The sequence below is a fragment of the Hippopotamus amphibius genome, chromosome 14, assembly GCF_030028045.1.
Source record: "Hippopotamus amphibius kiboko isolate mHipAmp2 chromosome 14, mHipAmp2.hap2, whole genome shotgun sequence".
NCBI classification, from domain to species: domain Eukaryota; kingdom Metazoa; phylum Chordata; class Mammalia; order Artiodactyla; family Hippopotamidae; genus Hippopotamus; species Hippopotamus amphibius.
The window spans coordinates 74,999,478-75,017,244 of record NC_080199.1 but is presented as its reverse complement, the minus strand read 5'-3'; the positions used below and the strand labels follow the sequence as shown (position 1 = coordinate 75,017,244).

The 17,767-nt window shown below is 46.3% G+C and overlaps 2 protein-coding genes across 5 annotated transcripts in view; one reads left to right on the top strand and one right to left on the bottom strand.

Moving 5' to 3' along the window:
• Positions 1-4,871, top strand: part of PAN3 (poly(A) specific ribonuclease subunit PAN3) — a 112,218-nt gene extending 107,347 nt beyond the window's left edge. For all 3 annotated transcript variants that reach the window (XM_057707423.1, XM_057707422.1, XM_057707421.1), the window contains one exon: positions 1,923-4,871. In XM_057707423.1, the coding sequence (XP_057563406.1) occupies positions 1,923-2,063 (141 nt within the window). In that variant the 3' untranslated portion in view covers positions 2,064-4,871. The remainder of the gene's footprint in view (positions 1-1,922) is intronic.
• Positions 4,872-9,763: 4,892 nt separating this feature from the next.
• Positions 9,764-17,767, bottom strand: part of FLT1 (fms related receptor tyrosine kinase 1) — a 169,180-nt gene continuing 161,176 nt past the window's right edge. For both annotated transcript variants that reach the window (XM_057707567.1, XM_057707568.1), the window contains 3 exons: positions 16,887-16,971; positions 15,281-15,375; positions 9,764-12,584 (listed from right to left, as the gene is read on the bottom strand). In XM_057707567.1, the coding sequence (XP_057563550.1) occupies positions 12,383-12,584; positions 15,281-15,375; positions 16,887-16,971 (382 nt within the window). In that variant the 3' untranslated portion in view covers positions 9,764-12,382. The remainder of the gene's footprint in view (positions 12,585-15,280; positions 15,376-16,886; positions 16,972-17,767) is intronic.

The following is a 17,767-nucleotide window of genomic DNA, read 5'->3' as shown; positions in this document are numbered from 1 at the left end:
AACTCTTACTATCTGGCCCATTATAGAAAACATTTGCTGATCCCTGGTCTGAATTGTCCCTGAATTATAAGAAGTAGAGGAGAAAATACCTACAGTGGCACATGATTTAACTGTTGGCGTACAGTGTGCTAACCCCTCAGGTAAAACATGGTGGTGTTTTATTTTTAAGCACTATTTTGCCATGTTTGAATTTCCTTAAAACTCTTCAGCGAGTATTGTCAGTAACCTGCATTAAGACAGAACAAGACTGTATTATGTATCATTGAGTTAATCTGGTGTGATTTATATATTCATTTGCCTTTTTCTCTTAAGGGGGAACATTTTTAAGAGCAGTGAGTGGAGAATAATTCTACCAGGTTTTAGAAAACAGTGTCCATACTATCAAAACACCAGTAATTAAAAATATGTGGAACTAGAGTAATCACTGACGTGTAGAGCCTATGGAATAAGCCATGGCCAGACATCTTAAATGAAGATTACCTAGTGAATATTAGGATAACTGAAAATTTGAAGAATATTCTATTTCATTTCATAAAATAACTAGGAGTAGGTAAAATTTATCCCAAATCTGAAAATGAGAGTTTTTTAAGTTTGGAAGGAGCGTCATAGATTAAAAGGGATGGATGGTCATGTTGGTGATATGAGATTGTTACATAGATTAGTTTGGTGGAAATGATGATGGAAATTAGAATGTAAAGTGGTTTGAAAGACTGTGCCTTCAGAAGTAGTTTTAAACATATTTTAATGGATTATTGAAAAAAGAAGGAAACGTACATCAAAAACTAACAAAAGTAAAGTGAAAATCCTAACGAGAAGTTATTTGATGGACTCAGGATTCATATTTATGCTTTATAAAGACCTCATTAAAATATTACTGCCAACTCCTGATAAATATGGATTTGATAAAGATTATATGCTGGCATTCACACAAGTGGAAATAATGAAAGTAAATGTATGAAAACATTTGGTAACATTAGTTAAAAATGTGAATTAAAGTAGCAAGGCACTGATTTGATTTGGAGTTACTGGTAAATTTGTACAACTCACAAATCCATGCTGTCTGATGTCCTTTGGGAAGCAATTTGACTGTATGTATTAAGCTATAAAATTACCCATATTTTTTGATTCAGTATTTATACTTTTAAGTGTTTCTCCTTAGGGTAATTCTACAGTGGAAAAAAATTAAGTAGCCAAGTATGTTCATTGCACTGTAATAATTCATGATACCAAAGAATTGGAAGATATTGGGGCAGTATCAACTGGATGGAATATGATGTACACAGATGTTAAGCATGAAAGATAGACAAACTGGGAGGTTAGGACTGACACAGACACACTACCATGTGTGAAATAGGTGGCTAGTGGAGCCTGCTGCACAGCACAGGGAGCTCAGCTTGGTGCTCTGTGATGACCTAGAGGGGTGGGATGGAGGGGGGTGCAGGGAGGGAGGGAATATATGTATACATACAGCTGATTCACTTCGTTGTACAGCAGAAACTAACACAACATTGTAAAGCAACTCAAAAAAAAGAAAGTTAAATAAAGATAGGCAGCCACATAGGGCAATGTTTCCTGTTGTTTTTGTTTTTTAAATTTTTCTAAATGACTTTCGGGTAGTTTCTATTTATTTTTTGACCACACTGCACAGCATGTGGCATCTTAGCACCCCAGCCAGAGATTGAACCCGCCCCTCCCTGCAGTGGGAGCGTGGAGTCTTAATCACCGGGGAAGTCCCTAGGGCATTGTTTTTAAAAAACACACCTGAGTTGAAAAGTGTGTGCATATACTGATTAGTGATGTAAAATATTTATGAATATCTAGAGGGGAATGTGACAAAATTTTAAAAAGCATTTCATATATCGCTGTTGCAGGTGTCCTAAAATAGGCTTGAACTTCATATTTTGTGTTTCTGTCTGTTTCAGTTAGATGCTGGTGTGCCAGAAAAAATAAGCCTCATTTCCCGAGATGAGAAGAGTGTACTTGTGGTGACTTACAGTGACTTAAAGCGATGCTTTGAAAATACTTTTCAAGAACTGATTGCAGCTGCAAATGGTCAGTTGTAGTATTTGCTAAAACAAAAACAAAGAACAGGCGGGATATGGCCGAGGAGCTTAACCAATAGCAAATTGCACTACAGCTGAACTGTTCTCATCATCTCATTTCACGTTTGGGAAACAAGCAGAAGATGAGCAGAGCTGCTTGCACTTGGGTCAGGTGCGCTGTTACTTGAAAGGAAGAATTTCACTTATCCTTGAGCTGTGGCTGCCGGTTGGGCCACACCTGTGAAGAGTTTATTTTAGATTAAGGAGCACCATTAGCTGAATGATGTTCCAGCTTTTGTTTTTTCCACTTGTATATGCACTAATTTTAATTTTTTAAAGACTTTTTTTCTGATCTTTGGACTTTTGCCACATTGTATACTTATTAAGGGAAACTATTTGCAAGGACATTTTTGGGAAACAATGCTGGGTAGCATTTTTGTCACTGAGGGTGCAGAATTTGCTCTTTGGGGGATGGGTTGCCCTGAATGATACAAGGGACCAGGTAAATGATTTCATGGAAGTACAGTATAGTGCATAATTCTTGTAAGAGTATTGTACGCAAGCTCTGTATGCCACCCGTTGTTAGTTGAAATTGAGATTTTTGTGTGTGTGTCTTTTGTTTTTAAGAACACACAGAAATATCAGTGAATTGTTGGGTATGAATTCCCCTGTTGATTTAAATCCTTTCTGAATGAGGATTAGATAAACAGTAACTGAAGGAGCACACAGAGCTCTTTGCTCCAAATTCAACCAGAGCCTCTTTTTTTTTTTAAAAAAAAGATGTTTCCCTGCTAATCAAATACATATACATTTATGCCATTTTTGAATAGAAAAAAATTAAGAAATTGTGTTAAAGGCCTGAAGTTCAGGAGTATATTGCTTTAGGTTACTTCCAGTTTGCTTTTTTGTATAAAGTTCTGTTCTTTGAACCACAGCTTTATTATGGTACTTTACACTGGATACAGATACAGAGACACTGTTCAGAAGACGAACTAAACACAGCGGTGGTCTGGCATCAAGAGCTTCCTGAAGTTTTACAGCCTGAATCTGGAGGGAAAACAATCTGCTGTGCCTTTGCAGTCACTGCTTAGCCCAAAGTAATAGTGCTTTTGATAATAACTGTGTGGGATATTCCTGAATAAGTCAATCTCAAAAGTTTGGAATTTTCCTCCTCTTAACTTTCTTAACATTTGGACATGCAGTTGTCGCCAAACTTGGGTATTCATGGGATTTCTAGTTAATGAAATACCTATACTTTGATACTGAAGACTGCCAAATACATAGGAATTTTCTTTCATAAAAAACAGTAATGAAGACTCTATCTCCTTTCCCAGCACTGAATGTTTTACTAGCACTGGGTGCTCACCAACGCAACTATGAAGAAAATGTGGAAACTCAAAAGGTCAGGAAAGACTTCCAAGCACTTGCAACTGATGTTACAGTCTTCAATTTTAATAACTATACATGTTTGTAGTTTTCAGAGAAGTTTTTAATATTTCTCTGTCCACTTTTTATAAGCTTTAAAATGATTTTCTCTGCCTTGAGATTTGCATCAAGAAAAAGCACCTCTTCACCCGAAAGCTTTTGAAGACTAGAGACACGCTTTACGTGTTTTAACAAGTGTGTTTGAGTCCACATTTGGTAGCATCAGTTGTTGAGTTAAAAAGAAAATCAATTGTTGTATTTGATCAGGATGGATTTTAACAGAACATAATGTTCAATATTCAAAGGATAATTAACATTTGCCACCATAATGTTCTTTTTTTATGTAAAAGGAACAAGAACTTGGAGACATTAACATGCAGAAGTCTTTTATCATTATTAGCTCATGTATTTGAGGAAGAGCAGCTGTCTTTTTATATGTTTTTTGACAAATCATATTGTAATTCTTTTGTACAAAAAAGAACTACTTGTATTCTAGAAGAAATATGAAATGCTTAATTTATAAGCGGGCTGGAGATTTTTTCCAATATTGTTTTCTTTGAAAATGAAAGGGGATCATCTATTTTAGTTTCGGGGTTTGGGAACTTTTTGAAAATTTAATTTGTGGACCAATGTTTTGTGAAAGCTAAGGAAGGGCAGGGGTAAAATAGGGCTTGATTTTCTCATTCTGTATAGACCAGCAAACTTCCCTCTGCAAGGCAGATTCAAATCACAAACCCAAGAGTGTTGGCATCATAAATGCTAGCTAGTTTGCTTCAGCCCCATGTCACCTCAGGACTTGGTTTGAATATAAAAGGTAGACAGCTGATATGTTTTCATGAGTAAATATTGTCAGCCAGAAAACAGTTGGTATCAGGTAATACATATTTTTTTAAGCTTTGTTTTATATTTATTTTTCATTTAGTTTTTATTGGGAATGGTTTTCAATAGAACTCCTTGTTCTGCTTAGGTGTTTTTTGGGGGAGCCCTCTTTTCCATAGTGTAATTCCACTTAAGAGGTTGTCTAAAAGTTAGTCTTTTTAATTCATAGGAAGATTTTAATATCTGAGAGTACTCAAATGAAGGATGTAAACTTCCCACACCTTGCTGTTATGACAGATAAAAGCACAGAAAGGACAACCCTTGAAATCATGTAACGGTCATTTCAGTTTTTTGTACCTGTTTTAAAATCTGTTAATGTATTTACTTCATTGTAAATATTTTTGAGGGTACCTTTGTATTTTGCTTTTGACCTTGGTTCTGTGATTTGGATGTCAGCAACTTCCCTGAAAAGCACCAGTATGTTAAATTCTAATGTCATGATCCCAATATGGGTTATTCATCTTTAATCCTGTTTTCAGTCTCTACATGTACAGCAGTATTTTTAATAAAGAATTACAGAGAGAAGATCGTCCTTTTTTTGTTGTTGTTACCCGTTCATTTAACAAGATGATGTCTGTCTTATGATTGGGACTTGAGGCTAAAGATTTCGTACGTATTTGGGAGGAACTTTTGGTCTTTGGGTAAAGTGGTGGCAGATGTATTTGTTAATTTACCACGTATCTGTTAAATGCCTAACTTGGATGTGTTCCAGGCACTAGAAATGCGGATGTGAGTACGGGTTATTTACAGAATACAGAGTCGCACCCAAACGTTTCTAACTAGCACATGGCGTACAGTGTAGCTTGGGAGAGAGGACGTGCTTACGTGGAAGAAGGACGTCTAGCAGTCTAGTTAACTTACTATATAGGTGAAGGTGGCCCTCCCTTCAGAAACATCATTCAGAATATAAGGGTAGAGAAAGGAAATATGGCAAAATGTTAATATTTGTTGAAACTAGGAACTCATTCATCAAATACAGGCATACCTCAGAGATATTGTGGGTTCAGTTACAGACCACTGCAATAAAGTGAGTCACATGAACTTTTTGGTTTCCCAGTGCATATGAAAGTTAAGTGTACACTCTGCTGCAGTCTATGAAGTGTGCAATAGCATTATGTGTAAAAAAAAAGTATATACCTTAATTTAAAAATATCACTGACCATCACCTGAGCCTTCAGCAAGTTGTCGTCTCTTCACAACAGTAACATCAAAGGTTCCCGATCACTGTCACAAATACAGTAATAACGAAAAAGCTTGAAACGCTACGAGAATTACCCAAACGTGACACAGAGCCACGAGGTGAGCAACTGCTGTTGGAAAAACGGTGTCTTTAGACCTACTTGACACAGGGTTGCTCAAACCTTCAGTTTGTAGAAAACGCAGTATCTGTGAGGTCTGCCTGTATTTATTGAATGCCTGTTTTATGCCAGGCGTTGTTCTAGGAACCAACAGAACTCTGACCGCAACAGACAGTTATTTCTGAGAGCTTTCATCCTAGCGGGAAAAAGGAGTACATGGTAGTTACGAGGCAATAATGGTTATGGAAGGAAAATAAAGTAGGGTAAAGGATGTGGATAGTGTTGCCAGGTTTAGCAAATGCAAATGGACAATTAGCCATCCTGTGTTTCATCTTGCAACTCTGGGTGTGGGGAGTATGGTGGTGATGGTAGAATTTCAGATGGGATGATGTGGGTAGTAGGTCTCACTGAGAAGGTCTTACGTGAGCAAAGACTTGAAGTGAAGGAGCCAGGCATGTAGATACCTGAAGGAAAAGATTCCCAGGCCAGGAAATGTGCCCAGAGTGTTGGAGGCATGGCAGGGAGGGGATGTGACCAGAGTAGAATCAGCAGGACGTGAGGTCAGGAAGATGATGGGGAAGGGAGGGGGAGTGTCTTGTATACCATTCTAAGACCATTTTGGCTTTTACTCCCATGGGGAAAGCTTCAGGGAGGAGTTTGAGCAGGAATAACATGACACAACATTTAAAAGGATCACTTGGGCTTTTAGTTAGGAAGCTCTTGCAGTATTTCAAGTGAAAGATGGTGGGGATTTGGAGTGGGGTGATGGAGTGACAGCCATAGAGGCGGTGGGAAGTAACTGGACTGTGAATGTACTTTAAAGGGAGAGCCAACAGGACGTCCTGATTTATGATTTACAGGACGTGGAGTAAGAAAGAAGAGAGGAATCAAAATGACTGAAGGTTTCGGCCACTGCTGACCGGATGGAGGAGGCTACTAAACTTAAAGAGGTGGTTGTAGGAACATAAGAGATTTTTGGAGGGAGGGAGGGGGTTGGCACGGGAGGCTGGGGAAGTGAGGAAAGACAGTTGGGAATCTGGTCTGGGGTCTGTTAAGTTTGAGATATTTAGTACACGTTTGTTCTGGTTATCCTGTGACAACCGATTCTAAACTTTATGGAATTAAACAACCCCCATTTTACCCTCAGGGGTGCTTTGGGTCAGGAGTTAGGACAGAGCACAGCCAGGATGGCTTATCTCTACCTGTTACGTTTGGGCCTCGGCAGGGAAAAACTCCAGTTCTGGGTGGGAGGGCTGAAGTCATCGGGTCTGGCACCTGAACTGAATTTTGTCATGAACTGGGCTCAGCTGGGGCTGGTCGATGGGCGCACCTACGTGTGCCCTCTCCGTGGGGCTTAGGCTTCTCCAGGCCTGGTGACTGGGTCTCCGGTGGGACCAAGTGGAGGATGTGTGAGCTTGAGACTCGGGTGGAGGCCACGCGATCTTTTCTGACCTGGCCTGGGCATCATGCAGTGTCACTCCTGCCCCTTGCTGTTGATTACGAGTGAGTCACAAAGCCAGCTCTGATTCCAGGGGAGAGGGGTTGGATGGGGTCAATGGCAAGGACGCTGCCAAAGCTCACATGGGATGGGAGATACTGGTGCAGCTATTTTTTGGAAAATACAGTCTGTCACAGCAGCACCAAGGGGAGTTGCTGGTTTAGCACTCACATGAGAGTCTGTAGGCGACACATTGTAATTTGCAAGGCATAATCGTATAGATGTTATTTCAAGCCTTCAGCTTGGTTGAGATCGTGAAGAGAGTACAGATTGAGAAGAAAGGCCAAGGGCAGAGCCTTGGGGTGAATGGAACACTGTTCAAAGATCAGAGAAAGCCAGTCAGAGACACAAATGACCAGTGAGGTGGGAAGAAAAATCTGTGACGTCCTGGAATCAAGGTGTTTCCAGGAGTAAAGGTCAAGGCGTTGATGAGATTGAGACTGAAAATGGCCATTGAGTTTAGCAACATGGTGTCATGCAGCAGGTGCTTTCAATGAGTAGGAGTGAAAGCCAGGCTTGAGTGGGAGGAGAGGAACCAGACACAAGGAGTATAACCGGCTCTTTCAAGGAATTTTGCTATGGAGAGGCATAGAGAAATGGGGTGGTAGCTGCAGGGTAAAGTAGGGATGGAGGGCTTTTGGCTTTGCAAGATGGCAGAGGTAATAGCGTGTTTGTAAGATCCAGTGGAAAAGGGAAAAAGAGGGGAGAGGGGTGATGCATTGCTGGAGCAATGCCCATGAGTCGAGGAGAGGAGAGGAGAGGGAGGGGCCGAGTGCACCGCCGGTGTCCTGAGTCGGGAGGGCAGAGTGTCTGGGTGCAGATGCTGGTAGGTGGGCAGACGTGATGGCGGGATTTTGAAGTTCTCGCGATTCCTTCAGTTTTCCCATCGATGTGAAGAGTGTACTGACAGTACCTGTCGCATTGGGTTGCTTTGAAAATTAAATGAGTTTATTCCTCTAAAGCACTTGGAATAGTTGCTAGCACATAAAATTGAGTTGCTGTGTTTGAGTCTGAGACCAAGCCTTTACTCTTTTCAGAATGGGTTTTTCCTCTGTGAAAAGTTGTGGTAGGCAGTCAGGTTTTTTTTTTTTTTCCTTTTAATAATCTTTGAAGAATAGTATACATATGTGTGTTTGCAAATAAGTGTGCAGCTCAGTGAATGGTCACAAAGTGAGTGCACCTGTGCACCATGCGCAGGTCAAGGCGTGGAGCATTCGTGGCATCTAGTTGGTTTGGGGGTTGGTTTGGTTTGTTTTTTCTCTTAAGTGTCTTTAGTTCAAAAAACAGAAAGCTGGTCATTCCTGTGTTGGGACCCAGGATATGTTTGAAATATTTCCTGGCCTATGAAATCCAAAAGTCTGGTAATATGTTTAACACTGAGGAGTCCAATAAACCTCACTGGGCCATCCTTCTGCCGGACAAAAGAAAAAATCAATTCCCCAAAGTACTGTAAGTTTCTAGAGTCACGAGAAAACTTCTGAACTCTGACGTGACACCAGTTTGTGAGCATTCTTCAAATCCTTTGCCTAAATGAGTGACTTTGTGTTAAGAAAACGAGTAGTATTTTTAAAGGATTTCAGATTCTTGTAGATAAAATGCTTTTTGCCCTCTTCAGCTAACCACAAACTTATTGAGATGATTCCATTTTCTTGCTTTTGTCTCGAAGAAAGCAGGCCTGTTTTCCCTGAAAATGTTTCTCCAGTCTGGTTTACTCATGATATTATTAAGAAGGTGATGGTATGACTGCTTTCTAAGACAATGTGTTGGTCACTTATTGTATGTCTATGAGCGATTACCTACATTTTCTCTTTCTAGGATGGAGTCCACAAAACAAAATTGAAGAATATTTAGCTAGTGTCCTTTTCTTAGGGACACTCTTTTGTCTTTGCCTAATTATTTGGTGTGGTTCCTAGCGCACAACCTCTAATACACACATATACACACATTCTGTGATTATGGTAATATTAGTGTTTGGAAAAGCCCACCTCTTTAAAATTATTTTTATTGGCTGTGTTGGGTCTTCGTTGCGCACAGGCTTTGTCTAGTTGCAGCAAGCGGGCACTACTCTTTGTTGTGGTGCACGGGCTTCTCATTGCAGTGGCTTCTTCTTGTGAAGCATGGGCTCTAGGTGCACAGGCTTAGTAGTTGTGGCGCACGGGCTTAGGTGCTCCGAGGCATGAGGGATCTTCCCCGATCAGGGCTCGAACCTGTATCCCCTGTATTGGCGGGTGGATTCTTAACCACTGCGCCACCAGGGAAGTCCTGCTTCCTTTTTAATTGAGGGGACTTTGGTCGGCACCCAGCACTTGCACTCAGTCTGTACATTTTACTTGAGGTCGTATTCACTTTAGATTTTGATGCTGATGTACTGTTCGCAGTGTCTCGATTGTTCAGAGCAGCCGCTCTGTGGCTGGTGGACACTCTGTACCCCATTTTTAGCGGCACTTGCTTTCTGTTCCTTGCGCTGGTTTAGTAACTGGTATTTCATGAGTTCTCCCAGAACACCTGTCCGCCACCCTTCCTCCCTGGGAAACCACGACCTCTTTTTTCATTTGTATGCAAAATAGAAAATATATGGATGTCTTTTGTAAGTTAATTTTATTATATGAAGATAGCATACAAAATACATTCATAGTGACTAGAGATGTAGGACGAGATTCTGTCTTATATCTGCAGCATATATTCTTGGTTTGTATAAAAGTAACTTTAAAATTCCAGTTTCCTTAAATAGTTCTGCACAAAACACACACATACAAATATACATATAGTTACTACCACTGTCAGTCAAAGACGTGCTCCTTCTTTAATCAGTTAAAAGGGGCCGACACGTATTTGTTTCCTGTTTGACATTTTTATGGGCTGGGAAACGAGGCACAGCCGGAAGACCTAGGTAACCTTTTCAGGATTTGGACACACTTGCTCCACGGGTCTGAGCATCACCCTTAGACCAACTAGATACAGGCTTGTGCGTGGTTCCCGTCCCCTCCTACCCACACTGCTCCGTGTGCGCGATCTCACAAGTCCTGAAAAGGGAGTGCCGTCCCCTAATTGTTCATGCCAACCATTTTTGTCAGAAATGACAAATGGGTCTAGTAATACCATCCGTCCACTAGTGATGTAATTTTCAGTGCTGTTTCAACGAACCCGTCTCTGACAAGCCCTTTGCCACTGGATACACTCATTCCTCCCAGCTTCCAGTTTTCATTCTGTCTTAAGACTCCAGATAAAACTGGACTGATGGACAGACCTGAGTCTCTGAGGAAGCCAATTTAACAGAGTCTAACGGCTTCTTTGTCTTTTGGAAAGATGGTATTACGAAGGCCTCTTAAGGATTAAGAGTTAGATTATTGAAATCAAGACATTATATGTATAACTAAGGTTTTTCTTTGTTTTCCCTAATTGTTGGATCCTTAATGGATTTGAAAAAACTAGAGAATCTTTTATTTTCCCTGTTTAACCACCTCCCGGTTACCTGATTTCTACTGTTGCCAGGGGTCACAGGTGCTCGTGTGCTTGTAAAGAGGAAGAAGACTTTCCCTCTCCTCTGGCCCTGGCCCGATTCTGTTTGAACTTGGCTGTTGGTGGCCAGAGGCCCCTCCAGCAGAGCCCCCCCCCCGGAGCGGCCGCTGTCTCGCTGGGGATGTGCGCGCTCTCCCTTCTCTTCCTACGATGCGCCTCGAAGCAAGACTGACACGTGGGGCAGGAAGCACAGCCCGTCTGTCACTTCCGTCTCAGTTTCTAGAGTGAAGTCAGGGAAGCATCCTCTTCTCTACCAGGAGCAGCGATTCCCTGTGGCCTGTCCGGCTCCCACTGGCCCCAGAAGGTGCGCACGTCCTAAACACACAGCATCAGGCAGAGCCAGTGAGGGGTCCAGGGCCTCTCGACCCTGAGACGTAGGCACGCGTTTGTACCCTGTCTCCCTATTTCCATCATCCTCAGACCTGAGGCAAGGCCCAAAGTAGAGGAAAAGAGGCTGTTCTCCTATGGATGGCTCATTAACTAATATCCTGAGTCCCAGTTCTAGAAGTATCTTGCATAAATTACATACCACCTTTTTCCTCAAGGAGCGTAAAGTGCTTAATAGACATTGGTTAATGCTCTTCTGTCCAGGAGACAGGCGTGAGAGAGCGGGGTCCCCAGTGAATAAGAAGGACACGTGGTTGACTTCTGTCCCTGGGTCCCCATGGTTTCAGGGAGTTGGTCTGGTTGGTGTGGAGGTGGGGTTTTCACTCCACCTTCTCTCTTTTTCTCCATCTATTCTAGTTTGGGTCCACAAGACTGTTTTCCTTCTCCTCAGCTTCCTTTAATAACTAACTGTATGAAACAGGTTAATAAAAAAACTGAGCTAAGTGTCTTGACTATATATTAGTACTCAAAATAGAATCTGATATTATCTTCAAAAATGTGGCCTTAAGACTAACAGGTGACCTAACAGACCAGACTCACTTGGGGGTGAGCTTCCTGGGAACAGCGTGTGTGGTGAGGCCACCATGCCCGGGGCCTCCCAAGCTCAGGGCGCAGGGTCAGCGTGTCCCACTGGGGGACCTGGTGGGATGGACTCGGCTTTGAGCTCCACGCTCAGTGCTGGAAACAAAAGCTGTGCCCCACATGGCACAGAACTCCTCCCATAGCTAAGGTTTTACAATCTGCTTGGTAGTTCCAAAAGTTATGTTTGGCCTTTCTTACCTCCCCTCACCCCTCTGTCCTGTCCGCTCCCCAGCTGGGTTCTTGAACGTGGACCCAATGGCACTGTCTGTGTCCCACTCCCTCCCCACGAGGCGCAGCTCAAATCCCTCGTCTCTCCCTTCCTCCTCCTCCTCCCCCCTCACTGCCGTGTCTGCTGCTGCAGGACCCCAGAGCCACACCTTTGGCATCACAGGCCTTGCTGGCCCGCGGAGTCTACTGCCACGACAGGTGACCGCGTGTGTCCTGAACCACCCAGAGCCCTGCGGTCCCAGGGAGGAGAGGCAAGTCCTGGGGCTGAGGAAGGATTTCTCCCACCCGCTGAGTCCTGCGATGGTTGGCAGTGGTGCTCTTCTCTTGTCACTATTCCTCTATGTGGGGTTACATTCTTGTTAGTCAAAGAGACAAAAGCACTATTAACAATCACAGAAAAGCAGCGGGCTCCTGTGGAAAGGAAAAGGTGTCGATTTCTACATGCGTAATACTGGCAAAAGCTAGTTTTCTGGGGGTGTAAATACACATGTGGTTCTAGAAAGAAGGCTGTGCTGAGCCAGGCTTTAGACGGGCGGGGTGGAGTACAGGACCACGGAGTTGTAGTCGGGGGGAGGAGAGCAGCAGGACATCTTCCTCTCCAGCTCCGAGTGGTCATAGGTGAATCTGCGCTGGCCTGCGCTGAGGTGCCCGCAGCTGGCGTGGCAGAATGTGGGTCTGCTGAGGTCAGAAAGGCCCGACTCCTTACTCTTACTGGTTACTCTCAAGCTAAGGAAAGAAAAGAAGAAAAAAAATCAATTGCACAAAATTGATGTCTTGAACACAAACACTCAAGTCCGCTTCTTAGTGGGTCATTTGTTCACCGGCTGTGGGAGAGTTAACGGCCACTGAGTCCCACCTGGACCTCTGCTCGAGCGTCTGGAGCTGTCCACAGCCTCTCTGCCACCAGCTGGGGGTCATTCCACCGGCCCGGGAGGGCGAGGGCGGGATTAGTTAATGCAAACCCAGACTCCCTGGTGGAAAATAGCTCCCAGGCTTGGGTGCAGCCCTCCCCTACTCGGGTCAGCTGGCTCCTGCGATGGGCTGAAAGGTGCTTCCCACCCCCATGTACAGTGACGGCGAGTCCGTGGAGCCTGTGGGTAGCATGTTTCTCAGCAAGAGCTGCAATTAAGCTGAAGGATCTGCAGAGGCGGCGCCTGGCGTGCATCACCCAGGGGCGCCCGAGACACCGCCGCACGTGTCTGTGTAGGGGGGGCGGGGCGTCACGGCGCACGCAGAGGGGCAGGAGGTGCAGCCGAGGAGCGCGGCGGCAGCCACGGCCGCCCCGGGGGCAGCAGAGCAGCAGAGGCAAGGGACGGGCCTCCCGAGGGAGTGCAGCCCTGCCGGCACCTGGATCTTGGACGTCGGGCCTCCGGGACTGCGAGAGGACACGTTTCTCCTGTGCTGAGCCACCGAGTTTGTGGGAGGTTGTACAGCCGCCTCGAGAAACTGCTAGAACGTCCCGCAGAAAGGTGAGCCGGGCCGTCTCCCTCTCCTGTCTGTGCCCCAGAGGAGAGGAGTGTCCAGTGCGGGCGGTGTACCGCTGGCCGGGCGACGGGGGAGGGGACTGGCTTCTGGGTTCCGTATGTTGTGTCCAGCCCGAGAGGCCACGCGGGAGGACAGGAGCTTCTCTGGTCCCCTCGGGTTTGATGGTCTTCACAGCCGGGATGGGGACAAGGACCCCGGGCGCCACGGTACTGTTTGGCCCTGATTAGCGCGCTGGCCTTTGATCCGTGTTCTGTGTTTTAGTCTCGGAGTAGAGGATGCGGGGAATGGTTTTCCTTTTTTCACGAAGGTCTGGAAGTGTTCTGAAGCAGGAGACAAAAGTGCGTGGGCCCCGCTTCTCCCCTCTGTCCCCGCCGCGTCCTCTGACCTGCCAGGCGGCGGCTCTGGGCCCCTTGGGCGTGCGCGCGTGGAGGGCACACACGTGCGCGGGGGTGCGCCCCTGGCCTCCCCGGCGCTGGAGTTCCCTGGGGTTAATGCGCTTGGACTTAGATCGGGGTGGGCAAACTCGCCTGGGCGCTGGCCACCTGTTCGGCTTTTTTTTTTTCAACTACAGATTTATTGACATATAATTTGCGCACTATGCAATTCACCTCAAGTGTGCAGGGCAGTGGGTTTCAGCATATTCACAGATGGCTATTCTGGGCATTTCCTGTAAAGGGGGTCATGCGATGCATGGCGTTTCAGGACTGACCCTTTTCACTTCATGTTCTCGAGGCCCTGCCTGTTGTAGCGTGTATCAGTACCTCGCACTCTTCATGGACAGATCATAGCCTACTGTAGGGGTGTACGCATTTTAGTTATCCATGCGCCATTGATACCCAGTCACATCGTTTCTGCTTTTGGTTACAATGAATAACACGGCTATGAACGTTTGTGTGCAAGTTTCTGTGCGGACATAAATTTTCACTTCTGTGGGGTATGTACCTATGGAGTGGAACTGCTGCCTCATGGAGTAACTGTATTTAACTTTACCCGCAAGCATACAGGGTTCTAATCGCGCCACATCCTGGCCCACACTGACTGCTTCTAACCATGCTAGCGGGTGTGAAGGGGTACCTCATGTGACTTGCATCTCCCCGATGACTCACGAGGTGAAACATTTTCACGTGCTCCGCGGCCACCTGCTTTTGTAAGAGCTGATTGGACACAGCTGTACCTCCTAGCTGGTGTGCTGTCGGCTGTAAGTGGCAGAGGTGGGCGGTTGTTTACTGTCTGGCTCCTTAAGAATAAGTTTGCAGACCCTGATTTCAATAAAAGGCGCAGAACGGTTCTGCCGGTAGGTAAGTCGGGCAGGTGTTTGAACCGGGCAAGCCTGGTGGGCCTGGCCTTGTGCTGCCCAGCACTGTCCCTGGGCAGAGACGAGCGTATCGAGAAGCAGGGCCGTGGTCATCACAGGCCACTGTGTGGAGGAAGGAGAGCCGGGATCCGACAGGACACAAGCCTTCATGTGGAAGGGCTGGGGGCGTCAGGAGGGTGTGTCTCAGGACTGGATGGCAGTACTGCCGGCCCAGGATGGAGGTGGGGGTGTGTCCTGCCCCCTCTCCTGCCTCCCCCTCAATGAGCAGGTTTCCATTTGAACAGGTGGACATCTGAACGGTGCGCTGTTGACAAGTGGGGACATCAGGCTCCTTCCCACCGAGGGGCTGTGCTTCATGGGCCCCTGGCCCTTGGACCACTGGCCCTTGCTGGAATCTTCTGTTTTCTCTTAAATCCCAGTCAACCTTCTCAGGGTGTGGTGGTCAGATGTCTGACTTTATGCCCTCTTTCCTGTCCTTCTTGGGGCAAAAAGTGCTTTCTGCACAGCCTGGACTCAAGGGCAGGTAGCCCTTGAATATCACCATGAAACCCTCTTCCCCGGCATCTCCTTCTCACCCCTCCAGGAACTGATCAAAGCCCCCCCAACCCCCCAGCTTCCTTACTCAATCTTCAGTGAGGCCTTGGGTTTGCTCTCAGCCCAGGTGAAGCGCTTCAGCAAGGGGGAGGCCAGCAGGGTGCCACTGTCCACCTGGTAGTCCTGGCAGGGAAGAAGGAAAAGGTTACACCTCTTGCTTGACCCAGAGGGGCCCGTGCCAAGTCGGGGCGTGATGTTGGGACGCGCATCTAAGGTCATTCCAAGCTCTGGCCCCACCTTCCACACTCCCTCCATACTGGCACCTCTCAACTTTGTCAGTTACAAAAAAAAAAAAAAAAAAAAAAAGTCCCTGTGCCCAGTGACTGAGGCCCTTCTTCCTGAAGGTGAAGAAAGGAAATGTAAACAAAAGGGAAAACGGCAGGTAACAGGGGAGCTTCTTTCCTGGTCAACTTTTATGCTAAGTATTGCGTAAATACATTAAGCTAATGGGGCAGATGACTTGGCAATGACATGCAAAGATTTTGAGAAGTTATAAGGACATGGTGTAATTTTTCTTGAAGATTCCATGGAATCTTTAGGCCTTCCTGGGTCATAGTTTCCAGCAATTGTTTCCTCGTTGGTTCGCATTTCGCACTGGGTTTTATGCAGGGTCCTCCTTACCCTGTTAACGCGGCATTTTCACTGAGTGGACCCTACATGTAGTTCCTGCCACCCTCCAAGTCCCCTACGTGGCTCTGTTTGTGCCCTTAACTATCTATCAGTAAAGGAGGCTAAGGAAGGGAGCTGCCCTAGTTCCCAGTGTGTTCTGGTCGGAGGGCTAAGGGTCAAAGAAGTCTTCCACGTTTTGTTCAATATCGTTTCCTTGGACTTAAAACCAGTGTTCTAAGCAGCAAAGCAACATTTCAGCCACTTCGCCTTTGTATTCACCAGGTTGTTTGTAAGGCTTTTTTAATGTTTGATCTCCTCCTCTTTATCTGGTGTGTGTGAAAGGTTTTGGTGTTTTCAGCGGTGACTGTGCTGTGTCTCAGGGCCACGCTCTTTGTGGCCATCACCTTCACAGCCCAGTAGGGTTTCCAGGCCTTTCTCGGGTCATGACTCCATGAGCATGGGCGGCCCGGGGATGCAGCGGCCCTGCCTCTCCTCCCCTTGTTCTCTCAGCCCCATGTCCCGCATCTCTAGAGGACGAGCTGGTGGAGGCCTCCCGTTTGCCGCCCTGTACGCATCGCTTCTCCCTGTGTGGCTGGGTGGGAACTGGGCTGCTGAGCTCCAGAGCCTTCGTGAGAGGGAGCGGGAGGCCTAGGAGAGTCTCCCAGGATCTCGGAGCTGCTCTTGGGAGAAGGCTCCCTGTCCCACCACCAAGGCCCAGCCACGCTGCTCCGAAAGCAAGGTTCCATCCCGGATGGCCAAGAGGCTTAGAAACACACAGTGACGTTTCCTAGGGGACTGAGTTATGCCCAGGAAAGGCCTTGGGCCCCGGAGGGAATTCTGGGTCATCGTCAGACTACAGAGTTACTTTCAGTTAGCGCTGTGTATTTCTACGCCTTGCTGTCAGTCCCCCTGAAATGGTCATTTCAGCCACCAGGGACCACTGGCCCCCGCTGACCGAGAGCCACCAGACTTCTAGGGTCTGTGTTTGCCGGGGGTGCGTTGAGTAGGCTACTTCTGTTACTTACATCAAGGATGGAGGTGACATTTGTTGAAAATTCTTCAAAGGTTTTGATTTTTTCCAGGCTGATGAAATCGAAAGCATTCACATATCTAAAGAAGAAGCAGAAAGAACAATCAAGTCAGGAAAGCGCATCCAGTTTTGATTAGTCAGGGACCACGGGCACCACATCCCAGCTAAGATGAACCCAAATACTAGGAGTCACCTTACTCCTTTTGAGGCTGCAGTTCTCTGGCTGTGTCCCCTGGGAACCCCAACAGTGGTGCTACTTCCTCCCATGGTTGCTAATCCATGTTGCATAGTTTTGAGCAAAACCCCAGAGGGACCCTTGAGAGACTCGGTCGTGGTCAGGCCTCCGGTCCCTCGTGGAACCAGGTGATGTCAGGCCGAGAAGAGACCTGAGCTGTCGTCTGGTTTAAACACCCACGTTACAAAGCGGGGAAATGATGCCCAGAGAGGTGATGTGGCTTCATCATGTCCAGTGGCTACTTCTGAAAGGCCATGACCCATGAGGGTCACACAGCTGATTCAGTGACATCGTCAGGCACCAGGGCTAGTCTCGTGCACCCAGTTCTGCGATCACAGGTCGGGAGAAAGGGGTGGTATTTGGATGATCCTCCCTGTGACTGCCTCCTGAGCTCCGGCTGATCTGTTGGGAGGGGCCGGCAGAGGGACCCGCTGTCCGCTGGCTCTGTACACAGGCTGGAAGGGCCCGTGGAACCCTGACACCTTCCTCCCCGTGTCTGACCCAAGCTGCCCCTGCTAATTTATTTAATTCACGCTTACTTTTCTCATTGTTAAAACAATGGATGAGTCATCTGGGCTGGTTGTGAAGTATGAATTGTGCCGCTGACCTGTGAGCCAGCACCACACATCTGAGCCGGCCAC